General features: G+C 38.9%; 3 protein-coding genes across 4 annotated transcripts in view; all 3 read right to left on the bottom strand.

Moving 5' to 3' along the window:
• Positions 1–1251: 1251 nt before the first annotated feature.
• On the bottom strand, positions 1252–5648 carry LOC111191184 (zinc finger protein 658-like). 2 transcript variants are annotated; one of them, XM_049471287.1, is made up of 2 exons: positions 5496–5648; positions 1252–3868 (listed from the first exon to the last, which is right to left on the bottom strand). In XM_049471287.1, exon 2 carries the CDS (start codon positions 3704–3706, stop codon positions 2243–2245), a length of 1464 nt encoding a protein of 487 aa, XP_049327244.1. In that variant the 5' UTR covers positions 3707–3868; positions 5496–5648; the 3' UTR covers positions 1252–2242. The 2 variants fall into 2 exon arrangements, with proteins under 2 accessions (XP_049327244.1, XP_049327245.1); XM_049471288.1 differs by lacking the exon at positions 5496–5648 and adding an exon at positions 5127–5489.
• Positions 4747–20660, bottom strand: part of adgrg7.1 (adhesion G protein-coupled receptor G7, tandem duplicate 1) — a 308074-nt gene continuing 292160 nt past the window's right edge. The window contains exon 19 of the transcript XR_007429230.1: positions 4747–4766. The gene's annotated coding sequence lies outside the window, so the exon portion shown is untranslated. The remainder of the gene's footprint in view (positions 4767–20660) is intronic.
• LOC103043055 (zinc finger protein 260-like) lies at positions 6995–17298 on the bottom strand. The gene is made up of 4 exons (XM_049471284.1): positions 16785–17298; positions 11089–15652; positions 9540–9662; positions 6995–8903 (listed from the first exon to the last, which is right to left on the bottom strand). The coding sequence occupies exon 2, from the start codon at positions 15531–15533 to the stop codon at positions 13629–13631; it is 1905 nt and encodes a 634-aa protein (XP_049327241.1). The 5' UTR covers positions 15534–15652; positions 16785–17298; the 3' UTR covers positions 6995–8903; positions 9540–9662; positions 11089–13628.

Raw genomic sequence — 20660 nt, 5'->3', positions numbered from 1 at the left:
GCCAGACAGACACTGTGTGATTTTTTAATGAGTTTATCTGCACTTTTAAATGGTTTGTCCTGTAGGAAACGCACACGATTTGTATGCTGACACTGTTGTCTGACTGAGGAGCTGCTTTCCGTCAAATGCAGCCTGTAGGCAGGAAAAAATCCAGCCAGAACCGACCATATCATGAGCCAGTTTTAAAGCCAGTAATTTAGTAGAGCATTAAACTACAAATCTGAGATGTACCTGCTGTACTTCTTAATCTCTGCCCCCAAAACGGTCCATTAACTTGCTTGACAGACGCGTCAAATCCCCCGCGAGCACGCGCGGCGCACAGCGCACCGATTAATTCATGCGTTGAGCTTTAAACGCGCAGCTGAGCTGTAATTGGGGAAATATCACAAAAATCACAGTGTGATTTGTTACATTAAAAAAAAGACCATTTTCTTCCGCCTAATCTGAGAGGAAAGCGGTGTTCTCGACCGGCCCGAGTTCATGCAGCGCCTGAGTCAGGCTGGCGTTCAAGCTCGGGTTCGGGCTCGCGTTCAGGCAGATAATCTAAATGATAAATGATTTTGTGTTTTTGCACTTGGGCCATAAGCTCAATATTAAAAAGTTCGTTTGTTTAGAAATTATTTTATATCCTTAAACCATGTTAAATTATATTAGATTAGAGGAAAGTCATTTAGACATCATTCTTAAGGTGTTTTTGTCCTGTTACCGCTCCGCAAAAAAACCTCTTCCTTTAATCCGCGCCCCACATACACATTTTTGCAGCACCTGCCCCGAGGTCCTAATATAAATTGAATTAATTACATTTAGTGCTTAAAATTTACTTAAAATTTATTTAAAACGTGCTGAACAGTGCGGCCGTTTATTCCCAAAGTACAAACACTATGGTTGTTTGCGTGTGTCGGGCCATACTCCACTATTCTTTAGGGTTTTTTGTTGCATGCATGAGAATAACTATTACAATGTTCTTAACTATTTATTAATTTGCTCCAGCGTCTTCTGGATTGATTACACGTTGTGTTTTCGTTGTTTGCCGCGCCACTTAGACGGAAATGGAAATGAATGTTTATCGAATTCTATTGCACAGGCTTATCATCGTCATCGAGGGAAAAATTATCGCGAAACAAATCGATATCGTTATATCGCCCAGCACTACGTGTATGTATGTATGTATATATATATATATATATATATATATATATATATATATATATATATATATATATATATATATATATACGTGTATATATATATATATATATATATATATAGACACACACACACACCAATCATATCATTATGACTGCCTTTCTGTTTCTACAACCATTACCGTGTTTTTCGCACTATAAGGTGCACTTTAAATCCTTTAATTTTCCCAAAAATCATCAGAGCTCCTTATAATCCGGTGCTCCTTATGTATGAATTCTATCAGTCAGGTATTAAGGAGCAGTAAAGCCACTCCACTGAAGTACAAAGTTATACAGGAGTTTCAGTTTAGTTCTCCAGCACTGAGACCGGAGCAGTATTAGCATTAGCCACTAACCACCATTTCATCATTCAGAGGTGAGTATTATCGGCCTGTAACCTGCTGCTAAGCCTGGCTAGCACTGCTGGAGCAGCATTAGAATTAGCTGCTAAACACGTTAACTCTTCCTTTGTTCAGAAGTGAGTATATCGGACTATACTCTAAACAATTACCGCGTTAAACAAGATCTGCTGAATGAGAAGTTTCTTATTGTCTCTCTTAAAATGTACCTTATAATCCAGTGTGCCTTATAGTGCAAAAAATATGGTATACATTTTCATTTCCACTGATCCTTTAGGACACTTTCACAATGTTCTTTAATGCTCAGGACAGCAGGTATAAGGAGTGTTTCAAACACTGCAATCCTTTTAATGTCAGTTTAACATCAACTGTGAACTGTGAACTGTGTTTCCCTCTCCATGGTGTGGGAATATCATAATATGCTCTGTTTCTGTCCCTTGAGAATATACACTGGAAAAACAATCAATAATATGAATTTTTGAGGGTGTTGTCTTCAAATGCATGCCACTTCAGAATCTGAGCTGAAAGGGCGTCCTCCTGGCGTTAAGCACACAAAAGTCTGTTTTTTCCTTGAATATGCTTCAGATGCTCATTAACACAACGGATTTATTTTTTTTACTTCTTTAAAAAACCCAGTTGCTCGATAGTTTGAAATGTAAGTTGAGTACTGGGATGATTGAAGAAGTGTCACTGTCCACTTTAGTGACTGCTCTTACTGCACTTATGTTTCTTAAATGCACCTGAATGCCTAAAGCTCTTCTCACACTCTGAGCAGTGATACGGTTTCTCTCCTGTGTGAATGCGCTGGTGGATTTTGAGACTACTCGGTTGATTAAAACTCTTCCCACAGGCTGAGCAAAAATAGGGTTTCTCTCCGGTGTGAATGCGCTGGTGTTGCTGGAGGTAACTAACGCGATTAAAACTCTTCCCACACTCCGAGCAGTTATACGGTTTCTCTCCTGTGTGAATGCGCTGGTGTGTTCTGAAGCTACTCTGTTGAGTGAAACTTTTTCCGCAGACTAAGCAGTTATATGGATTCTCTCCTGTGTGAACACGCTGGTGCTGTTGGAGGTAGCTCAGACGATTAAAACTCTTTCCACATTCTATGCACTGAAACGGTTTCTCTCCGGTGTGAATGCGCTGGTGAAGCTGGAGATAGCTCAGTCGATTGAAGCGTTTTCCACACTCTGAGCAGTGATACGGTTTCTCTCCTGTGTGAATGCGCTGGTGTATTTTGAGACTACTTTGTTGAGTAAAGCTCTTCCCACAGGCTGAGCAGTAATACGGTTTCACTCCTGTGTGAATGCGCTCGTGTAGCTGAAGATAACTCCGTCTATAAAAACTCTTCCCACAGACTAAGCAGTGATACGGTTTCACACCAGTGTGAATGCGCTGGTGTAGCTGAAGATAAGTTAGTCGTTTAAAACTCTTCGCACAGACTGAGCAGTGATACGGTTTCTCTCCTGTGTGAATGCGCTGGTGTGTTGCGAGATGAATTTGTTGAGTAAAACTCCTCCCACAGTATGAGCAGGGAAATGGTTTCACACCTTTGTGAATGCGCTGGTGTAGTTTGAAAGTACACAGCCGAATAAAACTCTTCCCGCACTCTGAGCAGTGATGCGGTTTCTCTCCTGTGTGAACGCGCTGGTGACTTTTGAGATTGCTTTGTGTAGTAAAACTCTTTCCACAGTATGAGCACTGATAGAGTTTCACTCCTGTGTGAATTTGCTGGTGTAGGTTAAGATTCGCCAGTTGGTTAAAACTCTTCCCACAGTCTGAGCAGTGATACGGTTTCTCTCCTGTGTGAACGCGCTGGTGTGTTTTGAGAGTAGTCAATGTAGTAAAATCCGTCCCGCAGTCTGAGCACTGATACGGTTTCTCTCCAGTGTGAATGCGCTGGTGTTTTTTGAGGTCACTCTGGTGAGTAAAACTCCTCTCACAGTCTGAGCACTGATACGGTTTCTCTCCTGTGTGAACACGCCAGTGATTTTTGAGATTGCTCTGTCTAGTAAAACTCCTCCCACAATCTGAACACTGAAACGGTTTCTCTCCTGTGTGAATTTGCTGGTGTGTTTTGACATGATTCACTTGAGTAAAACTCGTCCCACAGTCTGACCAGCGGGTAGGTTTCTCCTCGCCTTCACTTGGAGATGCAGCAAACATCTTTTGCAGGTCTGGAGATTATTTTGGGTGACTTGGTTGTCTTTTAGCACATTAACATTGATCTTTGTGAAATGTCCTTAGGGTTGTTTTTTGTGGAAATTAACTTCATCTAGGAGGGAAAGTCAAAACACTAGGAGCAGAGGATCTTCATTGCTCTTTATTCTGGAAGAGAAAAAGAAACTGTAAATTTCTAATACCGCAAAAGCAAGTAATTTATCTGCTGATAATTACTTAAAATAAGTTACACCGTATGGACAAAACTATTGTTAGACATTTAGACTGGTAATTACTGGATCATAGTGGTCATAGTGGTTCACTGGACCATTCTTAGTGCCTTTTATTCCATTGTGTATCCATATGCATTATAATATTAGGTTGGTGCCCCCTCTGCCCCTCTACGACTATATCTCAATTTACTCTGTTACTATGTTATTCTTATATTCCACACAATTAATACTAATTTTCTTTTTTTACCATATAATGTAAGTATGCTATACTGTGCTGTAATACCTAAATTTCCCCTCTGGGGCAAAAAATACTGTATATGAAATTGATTGCCTTGGATTATCTCTATATCCTTTCACTGCTAAAAAAAATACTGTCCACAAATACTGTACAGTATGTAGATTATACATAAATATTTATATTGCTGTGTAGTGATTACTGGAGCTAATGTCACTTGAGTTTGCAATGTTTTTAGGTAGCTGATTTATTTGCACATTGTCTAGTTATACAGCTGTCAATATCATCATAACATTTGTCTGAGATATTTGTCAGCAGCTGCTTCTGGTACAGAACAATGAGGATAATGGTAATAGTAATGCTAGTAGTATACAGCTCTAGAAAAAAAATGAAGAGAGCACTTCAGTTTTTGAATCAGTTTCTCTGATTTTGCTATTTATAAGTTTATGTTTGAGTAAAATGAACATTGTTGTTTTATTGTATAAACTACAGACAACATTTCTCCCAAATTCCAAATAAAAATATTCTCATTTAGAGCATTTCTTTACAGAAAATGAGAAATGGCTGAAATAACAAAAAAGATGCAGAGCTTTCAGACCTCAAATAATGCAAAGAAAACAAGTTCATATTCATATCACAGTTTTTTTTCATGCATCTTGGCATGCTCTCCTCCACCAGTCTTACACACTGCTTTTGGATAACTTTATGCCACTCCTGCTGCAAAAATTCAATCCATCTTACTCTTCTCTCTTATTTTTCCAGAGCTGTATAATAGTGCAGCTATAGTTAAGTATTTTACTCTTATAAAACAGTTAACGCGAATCTAAATCAGATAACTAGATACAGAATCAGAAGAAAAAGGGGAACAGTATTGTTAATAAGATGCACGTTAATAATCTATAGATCTGGTAATTCTGATCACAGTGCTGGATAACATTAGATAATGAACTCAGCTTACCTGCTGTATCGGAGAGGTAAAGCTACAGGACAGCAGGACAATCCGTGGGGTTATTTTTCCACAGCGGGGTAAAAAGGCAGCTATAGAAGTAGATTTATGATCACAGGGTGACCCTTAATCCCCCTTCACTTCTATTTAAACTCGAGAGAAGCTCTGTGTGTGTGTTTATATTAACATATCTATAATATTAGAGTCCTAAAGTGTAAATAGGAGACTGTAGATCAGAGGAACTAGGAGAAGATGATCAGCTGCTGCTCCTGGATGAAGCTGCTGCTGCTGCTGCTGCTGCTGATGTTGGTGTGTTTTGATGTGTTTCTGTGTATCTAGGAGTAAATGTAGAACAGTGTGAAGAGCGGAACTCCTCCATACCTTCTGTAGATCAGCTCATCCTGTTCCTTTAGCTGTGGAAGACCGGAGCTTCTAACAGAGCTGCTTTATGGAGAGACTGCCCACTACCTGTCTCCTCCATTATACCAGAAAATACCTGCAGACCGCTAGAGGGAGCCCGCGAGTCAGAGCTCAATGAATGGAGGTGAATGGAGCTAATTTGGATTAAAACACAAATATAAAATAGTAATTAATACCTATTTGTTCGGTATTTTCCTTAATTTTATTTAGTAGGTTCAAGTATTTTCATAAAAAGCGAAAAATTGACATTGTTCTCTGTTAAGGAACTGAGTACAGACAACATTATATTTTCCCTGAAAATCTGACTGAAATCAGTAAAATAAACTAACCAAATTCTCATTTCCAACCAACAAAATTGGTGCCTAACAACAAACAAATCCACAAAAACAAACTTATAAAAGTGTGCAGATTTTGATTCTCCAACTACAACGTTTGAGAACTGCAGTTGTAAAATGCAGCCTAAAATGAATTATTTGTTATTTATTGTTGTCTTTGACCTTTCAGTTAGCTAGCTTGCCGCTATCGTTAGTGTGTTAGCATTTTAGCTAGCTCGCTGCCAAAGTTAATATGTTAGCTAGCTCGCTCCTAATGTTAGTATGTTGGCTAGCTCACCGCTAAAGTTATTATGTTAGCTAGCTGGCGGCTAATGTCAGTATGTTAGTTAGCTCACTGCTAATGTTATTATGTTAGCTAGCCCATGCTACTGTTATTATTTTAACCAGCCTGCTGCCAAAGTTAGTATATTAGCTAACTCACTGCTCAAGTTAGTATGTTAGCTAGCTCACTGCTACCCTGAACATGTAATTCAAATATAATTTACAGTAAATTTAAAACATTTTTCAGACTTTTGTTATACGTGAGAACCCTGTATACCATAATTAATAAGTTTTAAAACTGTAGTCCAAAACCAAATAGTTCTAATTCTTTAAAAATAAAGGCTAATATAGTCACATCCCCGGAAGTGGGTTTAAGCAGAGCATACCCCATAACATCCTACCCAGAAAGAATTGTAAGAATTGTTTTTGGAGTGAAATGTTTTTTATTATACTTTTTTTTTTTGTTCATTCACTGAATTGTGTAGTACATTGTTTAGAACCAATACAAAGAACAACATTTCACTGCACACAATTTTACCACTTGAAATCTGAATCAAATATCATCACTAATTACTTAAAAAAAAATCTTGTGTTTCACTTTTTTTGGTAGTACATTTTGTATTCTCTATATAACAGCAAGAAGAAAGTAAAATCACACAATAGACAAACACCAGCAGGGGACATGGATCCCCAAACCATCATAAGACCTCAAGCAGCTTGGACTGTGTGTCTCTCCACTCATCCTCCAGACTCTGGTCCTTTATCTCCAAATAAAATGCTAAACATTATGATGGTCAGTGATGGTTTGGTAAGCCATATCATCTGCTAAGAATGATTAACCCGTACAACCACACATATCCGTACTTCAATGATAATTCTTTAATCAGAACTTCCTACAAAAATGGGGATATAACCCTTCTATGTCAGTATTGTCTAACAATAATTGCATTCTGCGAAGCAAATCACTACTATATGACTTACCAATTAATATCCTTTGTATGATTACAATGGTTATTTTTTTCTGTTGAATATTCACCGTATAGTTACCAACACCCTTTATTTAACAGCTTGTCAAAAAATGGACTGCCCACCAACTGCAAATTATCATCTGCTGATGCACAAATCTGCATAGGGTACCACAGAAACCACTTTGTAACACCTAAGCAAACACTTGCAAAACCATAGCAATCACCTTGTCACACTGTGACCCTCAACATATTATAAATATTCTTTGGTAAAATAATTAAGAATAAGAATATTTGGAGTTGTTTCCAGTCGCCCCTTCACTATACATTTTTTGGTCATTTGGCCAGACATGGCGTCTAGCACACAACAGTGTATTTTGTTTTATGTTTTATGCTTTTTGTAACATCTGCATTGAGGCCTGAACTGGTTGAAGGAGTGTTACTGTCTACTGCTGTGGCAGTACACTTGTGTTTCTTGAATAAACGTGAATGCCTAAAGTTCTTTCCACAGTTTGAGCAGGAATGTGGTTTCTTTCTAGTGTGAACACGCTGGTGTACTTGGAGTTTTCTCATTCGATTAAAACTCTTACCACACTCTGAGCAGTAATATGGTTTCTCTCCTGTGTGAATGCTCTGGTGTATTTTGAGAGTACATAGTCGAGCAAAATTTTTCCCACAGGCTGAGCAGTAATAAGGTTTGTCCCCTGTGTGAATGCGCTGGTGTAGCTGGAGATAATCTGGTCGACTGAAACTCTTCCCACAAACTGAGCAGTGAAACGCTTTCTCTCCAGAGTGAATGCGCTGGTGTAGCTGGAGATAATCTGGTCGACTGAAACTCTTCCCACAAACTGAGCAGTGATACGGTTTCTCCCCAGAGTGAATGCGCTGGTGTAGCTGCAGTTTACTCAATCGAGTAAAATTCTTCCCACACTCTGAGCAGTGAAATGGTTTCTCTCCAGTGTGAATGCGAAGGTGTAGCTGGAGAAGACTAACTTGAATAAAACTCTTTCCACACTCTAAGCATCTAAATAGTTTCTCTCCTGTGTGAATGCGCAAATGACGTGTAAGACCACCTTTTGTAGTGTAACCCTTTCCACATTCTGAGCAGACGTACGGTTTCTCTCTCAGGTGAATGAGCTGGTGTTGTTTTAGATTACCCCGCTGAAAAAAATCCTTCCCACACTCTGAGCAGTGATGCCTTTTCTGTCCAGTGTGAATGAGTTCGTGTTTTTTAAAATTACTCTGTTGAGCAAAACTCTTTCCGCAGTCTGAACAGTAATACGGTTTCTCTCCTGTGTGAACGCGTTGGTGTTTTTTGAGATCACTCTGTGTAGTAAAACGCCTCCCGCAGTCTAAGCAGAGATGCGGCTTTTCGCCTGTGTGAATGCGCTGGTGTCTTTTAAGATGACCCTGTGTGGTAAAACTCTTCTCACAGTATGAGCACTGATATGGTTTCTCACCGGTGTGAATACGCTGATGTCTCATGAGATTACCCTGTATAGTAAAACTCGCCCCACAGTCTGAACACGTATGCGGTTTCTCTCCTGTGTGAATGCGCTGGTGTGTTGTCAGAAAACACTGTCTAGTAAAACTCTTCCCACAGTCTGAACAGTAGTGAATTTTCCCTTTTCCTGGACTTGGATTCATTAACATCAGGTCTGGAGATTCTTCTGTATGTGTTATGCTTAACATGTCTGGTAGCTTAATACTGATCTTTGTGAAATATCTTAATGGTTGTTGTTTTTTATAAACCTCAGCCAGACAGGAAAGTCAACACTAGGAGCAGAAGACTGGGATCATCTTCATTTCTGAAAGAGAAAAAAAGAAAAATGTGTAGTGCAACAAAAGCAGGCAATTCAACTGCTGACAATTACTTAAATTATTTGCATTGCGAAATATATATTTTACTATGTAATGTAACACTAAACCTTTTCTCAATATTTCACAGTGAATTTTAATTGTTATGACCTGAAGCACAGGAAAAATAATAATAATGATTTTTGGTATATTAAAGTAATGCAATGTATTGGATTAGCCAGACTAGCACTTTGACACCCATGCAGCACAATAGAAATAGTTAATGTTAATGTGGTCTCATTAAAACTATATGCAGTCTACTTTCTGCTGTACTTCTGCTGCACTCCATTTTTATTCTATAGTTTAGGGTTCACTGTTTTTTTTTTACATGTAAAATATTTTGATAAAATCTTGGTTAAATGGGAGAAAATGTAATTTAAGTAAAAAAAAATTATGCGATAAGTAAAATTAACTTCTGAACCTCTAAAAACAAGGTTTTTAACAAAGTTAATGAACCAAATGATGAAACCAAATTACACTGATGCCTGATACACAGTTTTACCATAGTTTTGGGTTTGAAACATTTTCTTAAAACTAAATATAATTATGTGATGTGGCCAGATAGCCCATCACCACAATGCATTTACCTTGTAATCCTCATACAGTGAGAATCAGCCGGGCAAAAGAGAGGCAAAGAGAACCGGGGCAGCTTCTTATTGTGGTACGGATCCAGCTTCAGGAAGGGAGAGGATCCTGGGGTTCTTGTTCGCCTGAAAAAGAAAGAACATTTGTTAACAAATGTGTAGAAAATAGTGATAATTTATCTTTTATGCCATGACCTGTGTATATTTTGAATAGCTCTATTTGTGTGCTTTTTAATTTTATGTTTAATGGGTTGCCACACCTTGAGGGAGTTATTGGTTTAATCGGGATGGGGCTTAATGTATTAATGCCAGAAGACAAAGAGTGTAAACGCACTGAGAAGGATTGGCCTCGCACCGACCCTCTTGTAAATATCTGTAAATACTTAGCCTTTTCTTTGTTTGCATCAGTTTTTTATTTATATTTTTTGTTTGTATTTTCGTTAAATAAACCACTATTCACTTGTAAATTTGAGTCGCTTCTCCTGGTCCACACCACACTCAGGGTCCTTGGCAGGTCTGTCAACACGTACCCAGATATTTTTAAAACAGTAAATTCTGCAGTGCTATGAGCACGAGTTTCATTAATTGGATAAAATAATGTTTGTGGGTTTTAAAGTCAAGTTTCAAAAGTGTTCAAAGGACACTAATATTATTATTATTATTAGTAGTAGTAGTAGCAGCAGCAGCAATGGTGTTAGTAATAGTATTAGTATTATAATCATCACTACAACTTATTTTAATTTCCTCTTTTTTCCATATGTGCAGGAAGCTACAAAAGAGCGCATGCAACTTGCATATGTTATGTCAGCTCTGTTCTGCATCACAATGGAATAAAATTAAAAAACAACAACAACAAAAAAGATACAAATGGAAATGTTAAGTTTTGATTTCCAATACAATAATTTTTTTTCTACAACAGAAATTGACTACATTTTTGGGTCTTAAATTATATTTACTGAGGTCTTTAAAAGCATTGCTAATTGCTGTTTTGCTGACAGACAATAAATAATCCAAAAATAGTGTCTATTATCCTGGTTCAGCAAATCTAGGGGAGATATTCCCTCACTTAAGTCCTGTTAGATTCTCTGAAGATGAAAAAAGACCATTTCTACTACTTTCTCTGCACTGCTCACAGTAACTATACATTACTGTCAACGACCAATAACCGCTAAACACATAAGCAGGAAGTAAACCAGCCGGCATAAATCCAGGCGGAAACACGTCACGACCTCTAGTACACAGTCTATTACAGTAGAATTATGATGAGATTTTATATTAAAGCTGTTTAAATACAGAATGACCCTCAATTCCCCTTCACTTCTATTTAAACTCGGTAGAAGCTCTGTGTGTGTGTTTATATGAACATATCTATAATATTAGAGTCCTAAAGCGTAAATAGGAGACTGTAGATCAGAGGAACTAGGAGAAGATGATCAGCTGCTGCTCCTGGATGAAGCTGCTGCTGCTGCTTCTGATGTTGGTGTGTTTTGATGTGTTTCTGTGTATCTAGGAGTAAATGTAGAACAGTGTGAAGAGCGGAACTCCTCCATACCTTCTGTAGATCAGCTCATCCTGTTCCTTTAGCTGTGGAAGACCGGAGCTTCTAACAGAGCTGCTTTATGGAGAGACTGCCCACTGCCTGTCTCCTCCATTATACCAGAAAATACCTGCAGACCGCTAGAGGGAGCCCGCGAGTCAGAGCTCAATCAATGGAGGAGAATGGAGCCAAATGGATAAAAACACAAATAAAAAATAGTAATTACCTACTTGTCCGGTATTTTCCTTCATTTTATTAAGTAAGTTCAGACATGTCGCTATAAAGCAAAGAAAACTTTACTACATATTTCCCTTTTTTTACTGAAAACAATATTTGTACAACAGAGACACTCTGCAATACTGTTATTGTGGGCTGACTGGTTGGTGAGCTGATGCTGAAGAAACAGCCAGACCACGTTTAAAATGTTTTAAACTTTAAATTATTGTTTAAAAGCTTTACAAAATTCTAAATAATTATACATGCTGTGCTGAAACATTTGACATTGTTCTGTTGTATGAAATTATGTACAGACAATATTATATTTTACCTGAAAATCAGACTGAAATCAGTGAAGTAAATTGACCAAATTCCCTTTTTTTCCCCACCAACAAAAGTGGTGCCTTATAAAATCCACAAAAACAAACTAATAAAGCGTGTAGATAAGTTCTCTCCTCTGTAATCTTAGCTAGCTCTTCGCCAACCTTAGTTCTCTCTCGGGTAACGTTATCTAACTTAGTGCTAAAGTTAGTATGTTGGCTAGCTCACTGCTAATGTTAGCTAGCTCTCCGCTAACCTTAGTTTTCTCTCAGGTAACGTTAGCTAGCTCTCCGCTAAATTTAGTTTGGTCAGGTAACGTTAGCTAGCTCTCTGCTAACCTTAGTTTTCTCTCAGGTAACGGTAGCTAGATCTCCACTAACCTTAGTTTTGTCAGGTAACGTTAGCTAGCTCTCTGCTAACCTTAGTTTTCTGTCAGGTAACATTAGCTAGCTCTCTGCTAACCTTAGTTTTCTGTCAGGTAACATTAGCTAGCTCTCTGCTAACCTTAGTTTTCTGTCAGGTAACATTAGCTAGCTCTCTGCTAACCTTAGTTTTCTGTCAGGTAACATTAGCTAGCTCTCCACTAACCTTAGTTTTGTCAGGTAACGTTAGCTAGCTCTCTGCTAACCTTAGTTTTCTCTCAGGTAACGTTAGCTAGCTCTCCACTAACCTTAGTTTTGTCAGGTAACGATAGCTAGCTCTCCACTAACCTTAGTTTTCTGTCAGGTAACATTAGCTAACTCATTGCTCAAGTTAGTATGTTGGCTGACTCACCGCTGAAGTTAGCTAGCCCTCCGTTAACCTTAGTTCGGTTTACGGTGGGCCAATGTGTTTTCCCACTGCACTGTCTGAAAATGTAATACCTACAGCAGATTTACAGTAAATTTATAACTTTTTCAGGACCCTTGGGAACATATTTATTAGGTTTTAAAATAGTAGTTCAAAACCAAATAGTTTTAATTCTTCAAAAAATATAGGATCAGGTGGTCACATCCCAGAACTGAATTTGAGCGGAGGATACCCCATAGTGTCCTACCCAAAAAGAAATGTTAGAATTGTTTTTGGACTGAAATTGCTTTTTATTAATTAGTTATATATTTCATTCAGTTATACAATTAATTCACTGCACTGCATTTTACTGCACATAATTTTACCACATGAAATCTGAAACATATATCATCACTTAGAAACAAATTAATAAAACAAAATAAAAATAATATAGTAATGGCAATATATTTTGTATTCTCTACACTACAGCAAGAAGAAAGTAAACAATAGATCAATCCCAGCAGATGACATGACTCTCCAAACTTCACACTAGACCTCAACCACTTATCCTCCAGACCCTGGCCCTTTGATTTCCAAATTAAATGCAAAAAATACTGATGATCAGTGATGGTTTGGGGAGCCATGTCATCTGCTAGAAACAATGAATCTGTACACCCACAGATATCTGCACTTTTAATTCTTTAAACCATATTATAACTTCTTACAACTAAACAGAAAATTGGATAAAACCTGGCAATCAATATGGCTATATCAGCAATGTTTTAACAATGGTTGCATTCTGCAAAGCAAATCACAGCTATATTATTTACCAATAGATATACTTCCTGTTATTACGATTGTTATTTTTTCTGTTAAATGTTCACCATATAACTACCAACACCCTTCAATTAACAGCTTGTAAAAATATGGATTCCCCTCCAAATGCAAATGATCAGATTCTAAACTTTTTGATTTTACACTGTTTCCATGTAGCAACAGATTTTGCTGATTTTTTTTTTTATATTAAAGTATGGCATGCAAACGTTTTGGCACCTTTCAAACCTAAAAAGATGACACACAAATCTGCATAGGGTACCACAGCAACCACTTAGTAACACCTTAGCAAACACCTGTGAAACCATAGCATTCGCATGGTGACCCATAACATATATACATTGGTAAAAGAATTAAGAATAAGAATATTTGGGGTTGCTAGACATGGCGTCTAGCACACAACAGTGTATTTTGTTTTATGAATATGCTTCAAAAACGTTTTCTGCTTCTTCATCTTCTTCTTCTCTATAAACAAGTTCCTTGCTTTTTGCAACATCTTCGTTGGGGCCTGAACTGGTTGAAGGAGTGTTACTGTCTACTGCTGTGGCAGTACACTTGTGTTTCTTGAATGATATTGAATAGTTGAAGTTCTTTCCACAGTTTAAGCAGGAATGTGGTTTCTTTCTTGTGTGAACTCGCTGGTGTATTATGAGGGTACTTATTCGAGCAAAATTCTTCCCACAGGCTGAGCAGAAATACGGTTTCTCCCCTGTGTGAACGCGCTGGTGTAGCTGGAGTTTACTCAGTCGACTAAAACCCTTACCACACTCTGAGCAATGATGCGGTTTCTCTCCTGTGTGAACGCGCTGGTGTAGCTTTAGAAGACCCAGTAGCGAAAAATTCTTTCCACAGACTGAGCAGTGATGCGGTTTCTCTCCGGTGTGTGTGCGCTGGTGTATTTTGAGAGCACTCTGTTGAGTAAAACTCTTCCCACAGGCTAAGCAGTGATACGGTTTGTCTCCAGTGTGAATGCGGTGGTGTACTTTGAGATACTCTGGCCGACTAAAACTCCTTCCACACTCTGAGCAGTAATACGGTTTCTCCCCGGTGTGAGTGCGCTGGTGTAGCTGGAGATAACTCGCTTGAGCAAAACTCTTCCCACACTCTGAGCAGATAAACGGTTTCTCTCCTGTGTGAACGCGCTGGTGTACTTTGAGTTTAATCCGATGATTAAAACTCTTCCCACACTCAGAGCAGTGAAAGGGTTTATCCCCTGTGTGAATGCGCTGGTGTACTCTGAGTCTAGTCCGATGACTAAAATTCTTCCCACACTCTGAGCAGTGATACGGTTTCTCTCCTGTGTGAATGCGCTGGTGTTGCTGGAGATAATCTGGTCGGCTAAATCTCCTCCCACACTCCAAGCACTGATATGGTTTCTCTCCTGTGTGAATGCGCAGGTGTAGCTTGAATGTACTCAGTCGACCAAAACTCTTCCCACACTCTGGGCAGTGATGCGGTTTCTCTCCTGTGTGAATGCTCATATGATGTTTAAGACCACTCTGAGTAGCATAACCCTTTCCACACTCTGAGCAGATGTATGGTTTCTTAATTGTGTGAATGAGCTGGTGTAGTTTCAGTTTAGCCAGTTGATTAAAATCCTTTCCACATTCTAAGCATTGATACGGTTTCTGTCCAGTGTGAATGAGCTTGTGTATTTTAAAATTACTCAAGGTATTAAAATCCTTCCCACACTCTAAGCAGTTATACGGTTTCTCTCCAGTGTGAATGCGCTGGTGTATTTTGAGATTACCCTGTAGATTAAAACTCTTCCCACAATCTGAGCATTGATATGGTTTCTGTCCAGTGTGAATGAGCTCGTGTTTTTTGAAATTACTCGATGTAGTAAAACTCTTTCCGCAGTCTGAGCAGTAATACGGTTTCTCTCCTGTGTGAATGCGCTGGTGTTTTTTGAGATCACTCTGTGTAGAAAAAGTCTTCTCACACTCTGAGCACTGATGTGTTTTTTCTCCTGTGTGAATGCTCCAGTGCCTTTTAAGATGACTCTGTGAGGTAAATCTCTTCTCACAGTATGAGCACTGATAGGCTTTCTCTCCAGTGTGTGAGCGCTGATGTCTTCTGAGATTACTCTGTATATTAAAACTCTTTCCACAATCTGAGCACGTATAAGGTTTCTCTCCTGTGTGAACGCGCTGGTGTCTTTTGAGATAACTCTGTGTGGTAAAACTTATCCCACACTCTAAACACTGATGCGGTTTCTCTCCTGTGTGAATGCGCTGGTGTCTTTTCAGATTACTCTTTTGAGTAAAGCTCTTCCCACAGTCCAAACAGTGGTGAATTTTTTCGTTGGCTGGACTTGACATTTTCACTGAGATATGGTTCAAGATTATTCTGGATGTGTTGTATTTAACCTTTTTTGCCAGATTAATTCTGATCTCTTTGTGAATTCTCTAGGAGCAGGAGATTTGGAGCATCTTCATTTCTGGAAGAGAAAAATAAAAAAATAAGTGTGTAATGCAACAAAAACAGTTTTAAATTGCAGACAATTACATATGTTAGTTACACCCCATAATATACACTTTATTGCCAAAGGTATTCGCTCGCCTGCCTTTGCACATATATAAACTTAAGTGACATCCCTTCTTAATCCATAGGATTTAATATAACGTTGGTCTGTCTTTTGCAGATATAACAGCTTCAACTCTTTTGGTAAGGCTTTCCACAAGGTTTAGGAGTACGTTTAGGGGAATTTTGGACTATTTTTCCATAAGCACATTTGTGAGGTCAGAAACTGATTTAGGACAGGAAGACCTCATCCCAAAGATTTCAGATCTCTGTGCAGGCCAGTCAAGTTCTCCCACACCAAACTTACTCACTCATGTCTTTCTGGACTTTGCTTTGCGCAGTGGTGCACAGTCATGTTCAACATTTGTAAAGGTTAGGAAATGATAGAAAATATATATATTTTAAGTAGAACTGGTATATTTCATTGTTTCAAAGGAACACATTTCTATTCTATTCATTGCTATTAATGAAAAAAAAAATGGTTTAGGGTTTAGTGGCTCTTTAAAGTTATTAACAGACAGGAGGGCTCCCTTTAGTCACATTGACTTTATGGAATACTGTATGGAATAACATCCAGCTCTGTGTCCAACAGGTTAAAAAAGTTTAAAAACCATTTATTCTATATGATGGTTTCCAAATCCCAGATATATATATATATATATTAACCTACTTTGCATAAGTACTGTAAGAGTGTAGCCTGTGTTGCTGCTGTAATGCTCCAACTGACTACATAACTAAATAACATGCCATGATTAAGCATTTCATCTTATATGACAGTATTTAAAGCTCAAAAAACATTTTTTCAGACTAAAAGGAAACAGCGAATATAATTATAATAGAAGTGCTAATTATATGTAATAGTGCATTTTATATTTTACACAGTTACATGAGCTGTTTTTTAGTAAATACGAAGACTGTTTGAATCATATGGTTACAGAATCAGAAGAAAAAGGGGAACAGTATTGTTAATAAGATGCAGGTTAATAATCTATAGATCTGATCATTCTGATCACAGTGCTGGATAACATTAGTTAATGAACTCAGCTTACCTGCTGTATCGGAGAGGTAAAGCTACAGGACAGCAGGGAAATCCGTGGGGTTATTTTTCCACAGCGGGGTAAAAAGGCAGCTATAGAAGTAGATTTATGATCAGAGGGTGACCCTTAATCCCCCTTCACTTCTATTTAAACTCGGTAGAAGCTCTGTGTGTGTTTATATTAACATATCTATAATATTAGAGTCCTAAAGCGTAAATAGGAGACTGTAGATCAGAGGAACTAGGAGAAGATGATCAGCTGCTGCTCCTGGATGAAGCTGCTGCTGCTGCTTCTTCTGATGTTGGTGTGTTTAGATGTGTTTCTGTGTATCTAGGAGTAAATGTAGAACAGTGTGAAGAGCGGAACTCCTCCATTCCTTCTGTAGATCAGCACATCCTGTTCCTTTAGCTGTGGAAGACCGGAGCTTCTAACAGAGCTGCTTTATGGAGAGACTGCCCACTGCCTGTCTCCTCCATTATACCAGAAAATACCTGCAGACCGCTAGAGGGAGCCCGCGAGTCAGAGCTCAATCAATGGAGGTGAATGGAGCTAAATGGATAAAAACACAAATAAAAAATAATAGTTACCTACTTATCCGGTATTTTCCTTCATTTTTTATATTAAAAAAAATAATCATTTTCTCAACACAGAATATATATTTTTTATTTGTGTTTTTACTCTTAAACGATCTCGCAATTCTAAGGATCCAGCGTTGTTCAAGAGTAAAATGTACACAGAATAAAACATACAGGGGTCTGAACAGATTTATTTACCACAGAATGTGATAAAGACGGGTTTTTGAAAACTCTATTCATTTTTCTCATACGGAAAAAACGCGTAGACACGGAAGCAGACACGAGGACTACAGAATGACGCACGACTTCAGTGGTCTATTTATTGAGGGCTGACTCGCGGGCTCCCTCTAGTAGAGGTGGGCGATACCGGGAATTTTGGTATCGATACGATACCAAGTAAACGCAGGGTCAGTATTGCCGATATCGATACTGATACCGATACTTTTTAATATTTAAGCTTTATAGATCCAAATGATCCAAAAACCTAGGATATAATTTCACCAAACAGTGATAACAAAATACTTTAGTATCACAATCAACATTTTTTGTTTAGAAACAATGGAACAGTAACAAAACAAAGTTTAAATATAAAGTAAAAAATATTTAAAAATAAAATAAAAATTCTCCCCTCACTAGACATCTTTTCTAGTTCTTTGTTTCTTTTTTTTAATAGAATTGTCATTTGGAAAAACAATAAAAAATAAGGAATTGTCTTCCTTTCAGTGCAATTCAAATGCAAGTTTTTCTTAAATAAACAGAGTGTAAAAAAATATCACTCAACACTAATCTCCTGAGGTAGAGGCGTGTGGACTCGAGGAGAGCGCTAAGTGGGCGGGGCCAGGCTGAGCCTACCTGCTTGGGTTTGGCTGGCTTTGCTGAGCCATGTGACGCATGTGCAACAACAAGAGACCAGAGAGTAGACTGTGGTGAATCCTCGTGCGCAGCAGTCAGTGCGTGCGGCAGAGAAAAAAGCTTGAATATCGATATTTTTACACGAGTATTGCGTTGGTATCGATATTATCGATATTTGGATCGATCCGCCCACCTCTACCCTCTAGCGGTGTGCAGGTATCAGTGTGCAGTATGGCGTCAAAACCGTGTCAAAATTCGCGAGCGAGCAAAGTCACTTGGCGCAAGCAAAACCACACTCGCGCGCGCGCGGAGAGGGCTTGGCGCAAGCAAAACCACACTCGCGCGCGCGCGGAGAGGGCTGGCTGCGCGCGCGCGGAAGCAAAACCACACTCGCGCGCGCGCGGATAGGGCTGGCTGCGTGCGCGCGGGGAGGGCTGCGCGCGCGGAGAGGGCTGGCTGCGCGCGCGCGGGGAGAGCTACGCGCGCGCGCGAGTGTGGTTTTGCTTCCGCGCGCGCGCAGCCAGCCCTCTCCGCGCGCGCGCGAGTGTGGTTTTGCTTGGCGCTACAAGGCGCTACAAGGACAGCAGCAAGTATGTACCTAAATGTACATTTGTACACGTTTTAATAAATATGAATCCATTGCTAATGAATCGGCATTTGCACTCCACCATAAATAAATAGGACCTGTTAGGGACGTCCATAAGGGCCAAGGTCACGTACGTTAGGAGTAGCTCAAAAAGATGGCACTTCAGAATATTCTGCAAAGAACAATATATATATATATATATATATATATATATATATATATATATATATATATATATATATATATATATATATATATATATATTTAATTTTAATGGACAGGAAATATTACAACAAAAATTACAATCAATATTATATAAAATTTTGAATTTTATGGAAAAAGGCAACAGCAATATATAAACCTATATGTAGTAGCCCCCAACCCTGGTCCAGAATTTCTGTTTCTGAGGTTTCTGACGGTTCCTACGCAAGTGTTGATAAGCATATTTACTTAACCGCATATTTACTTCGTTTACGTTCATAACCGCAGATGAAATTTCCCCCCATTTGCCCTGCCATAGTGTCATATTTCTGCTAAGCTCAATTAGGTGCACTATATATCTAATAGTGAATACCTAACTGCATTTTAGCCAGCCTGAATGTGTATTCAGTGGCGACATACATACCCAGCAAACAGCTCGCGGACGTCCTTATTTGAGTATTTTTAAAACGTTTGCTATAGGACGTACGTGACCTTGGCCCTTATGGACGTCCCTAACAGGTCCTATTTATTTATTTAAGCCGAAGGCGTGGCAAATTCCACTCTCGCGAGTGTTTTGCCTCCTCGCGCGCGTAGCTCTCCCCGCGCGCGCGTAGCTCTCCCCGCGCGCGCGCAGCCAGCCCTCTCCGCGTGCGCAGCCCTCCCCGCGCGCGCGCAGCCAGCCCTCTCCGCGCGCGCGCGAGTGTGGTTTTGCTTGCGCCAAGCCCTCTCCGCGCGCGCGCGAGTGTGGTTTTGCTTGCGCCAAGTGACTTTGCTCGCTCGCGAATTTTGACACGGTTTTGACGCCATAGTGCAGTCTCTCCATAAAGCAGCTCCGGTCTTCCACAGCTAAAGGAACAGGATGAGCTGATCTACAGAAGGTATGGAGGAGTTCCGCTCTTCACACTGTTCTACATTTACTCCTAGATACACAGAAACACATCAAAATACACCAACATCAGAAGCAGCAGCAGCTTCATCCAGGAGCAGCAGCTGATAATCTTCTCCTAGTTCCTCTGATCTACAGTCTCCGAGATTCTGTAAAATGCGGAATTCGGTGTTTTGACAAGTTGTGCTACATTGTCAAATCGTGCTACCCTAAAATATATTTAAAGGAAACAATAAAAATAAAACAATTATATTAGAAAGTGCTCCCGGCAGAAGAAGTGTAGGTAAGATAGGTACACCTATTTTTATTGCAATTTACAGTTTGTTACATTCAATCAAAGTTGGTTTTATGCACGCAAGTAAAACTAAGCTATCATATAAACACATGAAAACATAAAAAACGTGGGTCGGCGCATGCGCAGTGCCGTTAAGAAGCACATCTCGATGGACAGCATAACTCGACATAACACTTGTCTATCCTAATATGTATATATATATATATATATATATATATATATATATATATATATATATATATATATATATATATATATATATATATATGTTTTTCCCCTTTGCATTATTTAGGGGTTGAAAGCACTGTATACATTTTTATTATTTTTACCATTTCTGCAAATAAATGCTCTAAACGAGAATATTTGTCATTTGTTTTATTGTAGAAGGGGATTACGTATTTTGTTAATCTGCCCATAGCAGATAATCAGCATTTATCCTGTAAGCTAACATTATCTAATGCTAGCTAACTAACACTTCACTTACTCAGTTTTT

The sequence above is a fragment of the Astyanax mexicanus genome, chromosome 23, assembly GCF_023375975.1.
Source record: "Astyanax mexicanus isolate ESR-SI-001 chromosome 23, AstMex3_surface, whole genome shotgun sequence".
In the NCBI taxonomy this organism is placed as follows: domain Eukaryota; kingdom Metazoa; phylum Chordata; class Actinopteri; order Characiformes; family Acestrorhamphidae; genus Astyanax; species Astyanax mexicanus.
This window is presented reverse-complemented; position numbering and strand designations above follow the sequence as displayed.

Bases quoted from the DNA above. Each gene is read 5' to 3' on its own strand.
- LOC111191184 (XM_049471287.1), bottom strand. From the start codon at position 3,706: ATGTTTGCTGCATCTCCAAGTGAAGGCGAGGAGAAACCTACCCGCTGG.
- LOC103043055 (XM_049471284.1), bottom strand. From the start codon at position 15,533: ATGTCAAGTCCAGCCAACGAAAAAATTCACCACTGTTTGGACTGTGGG.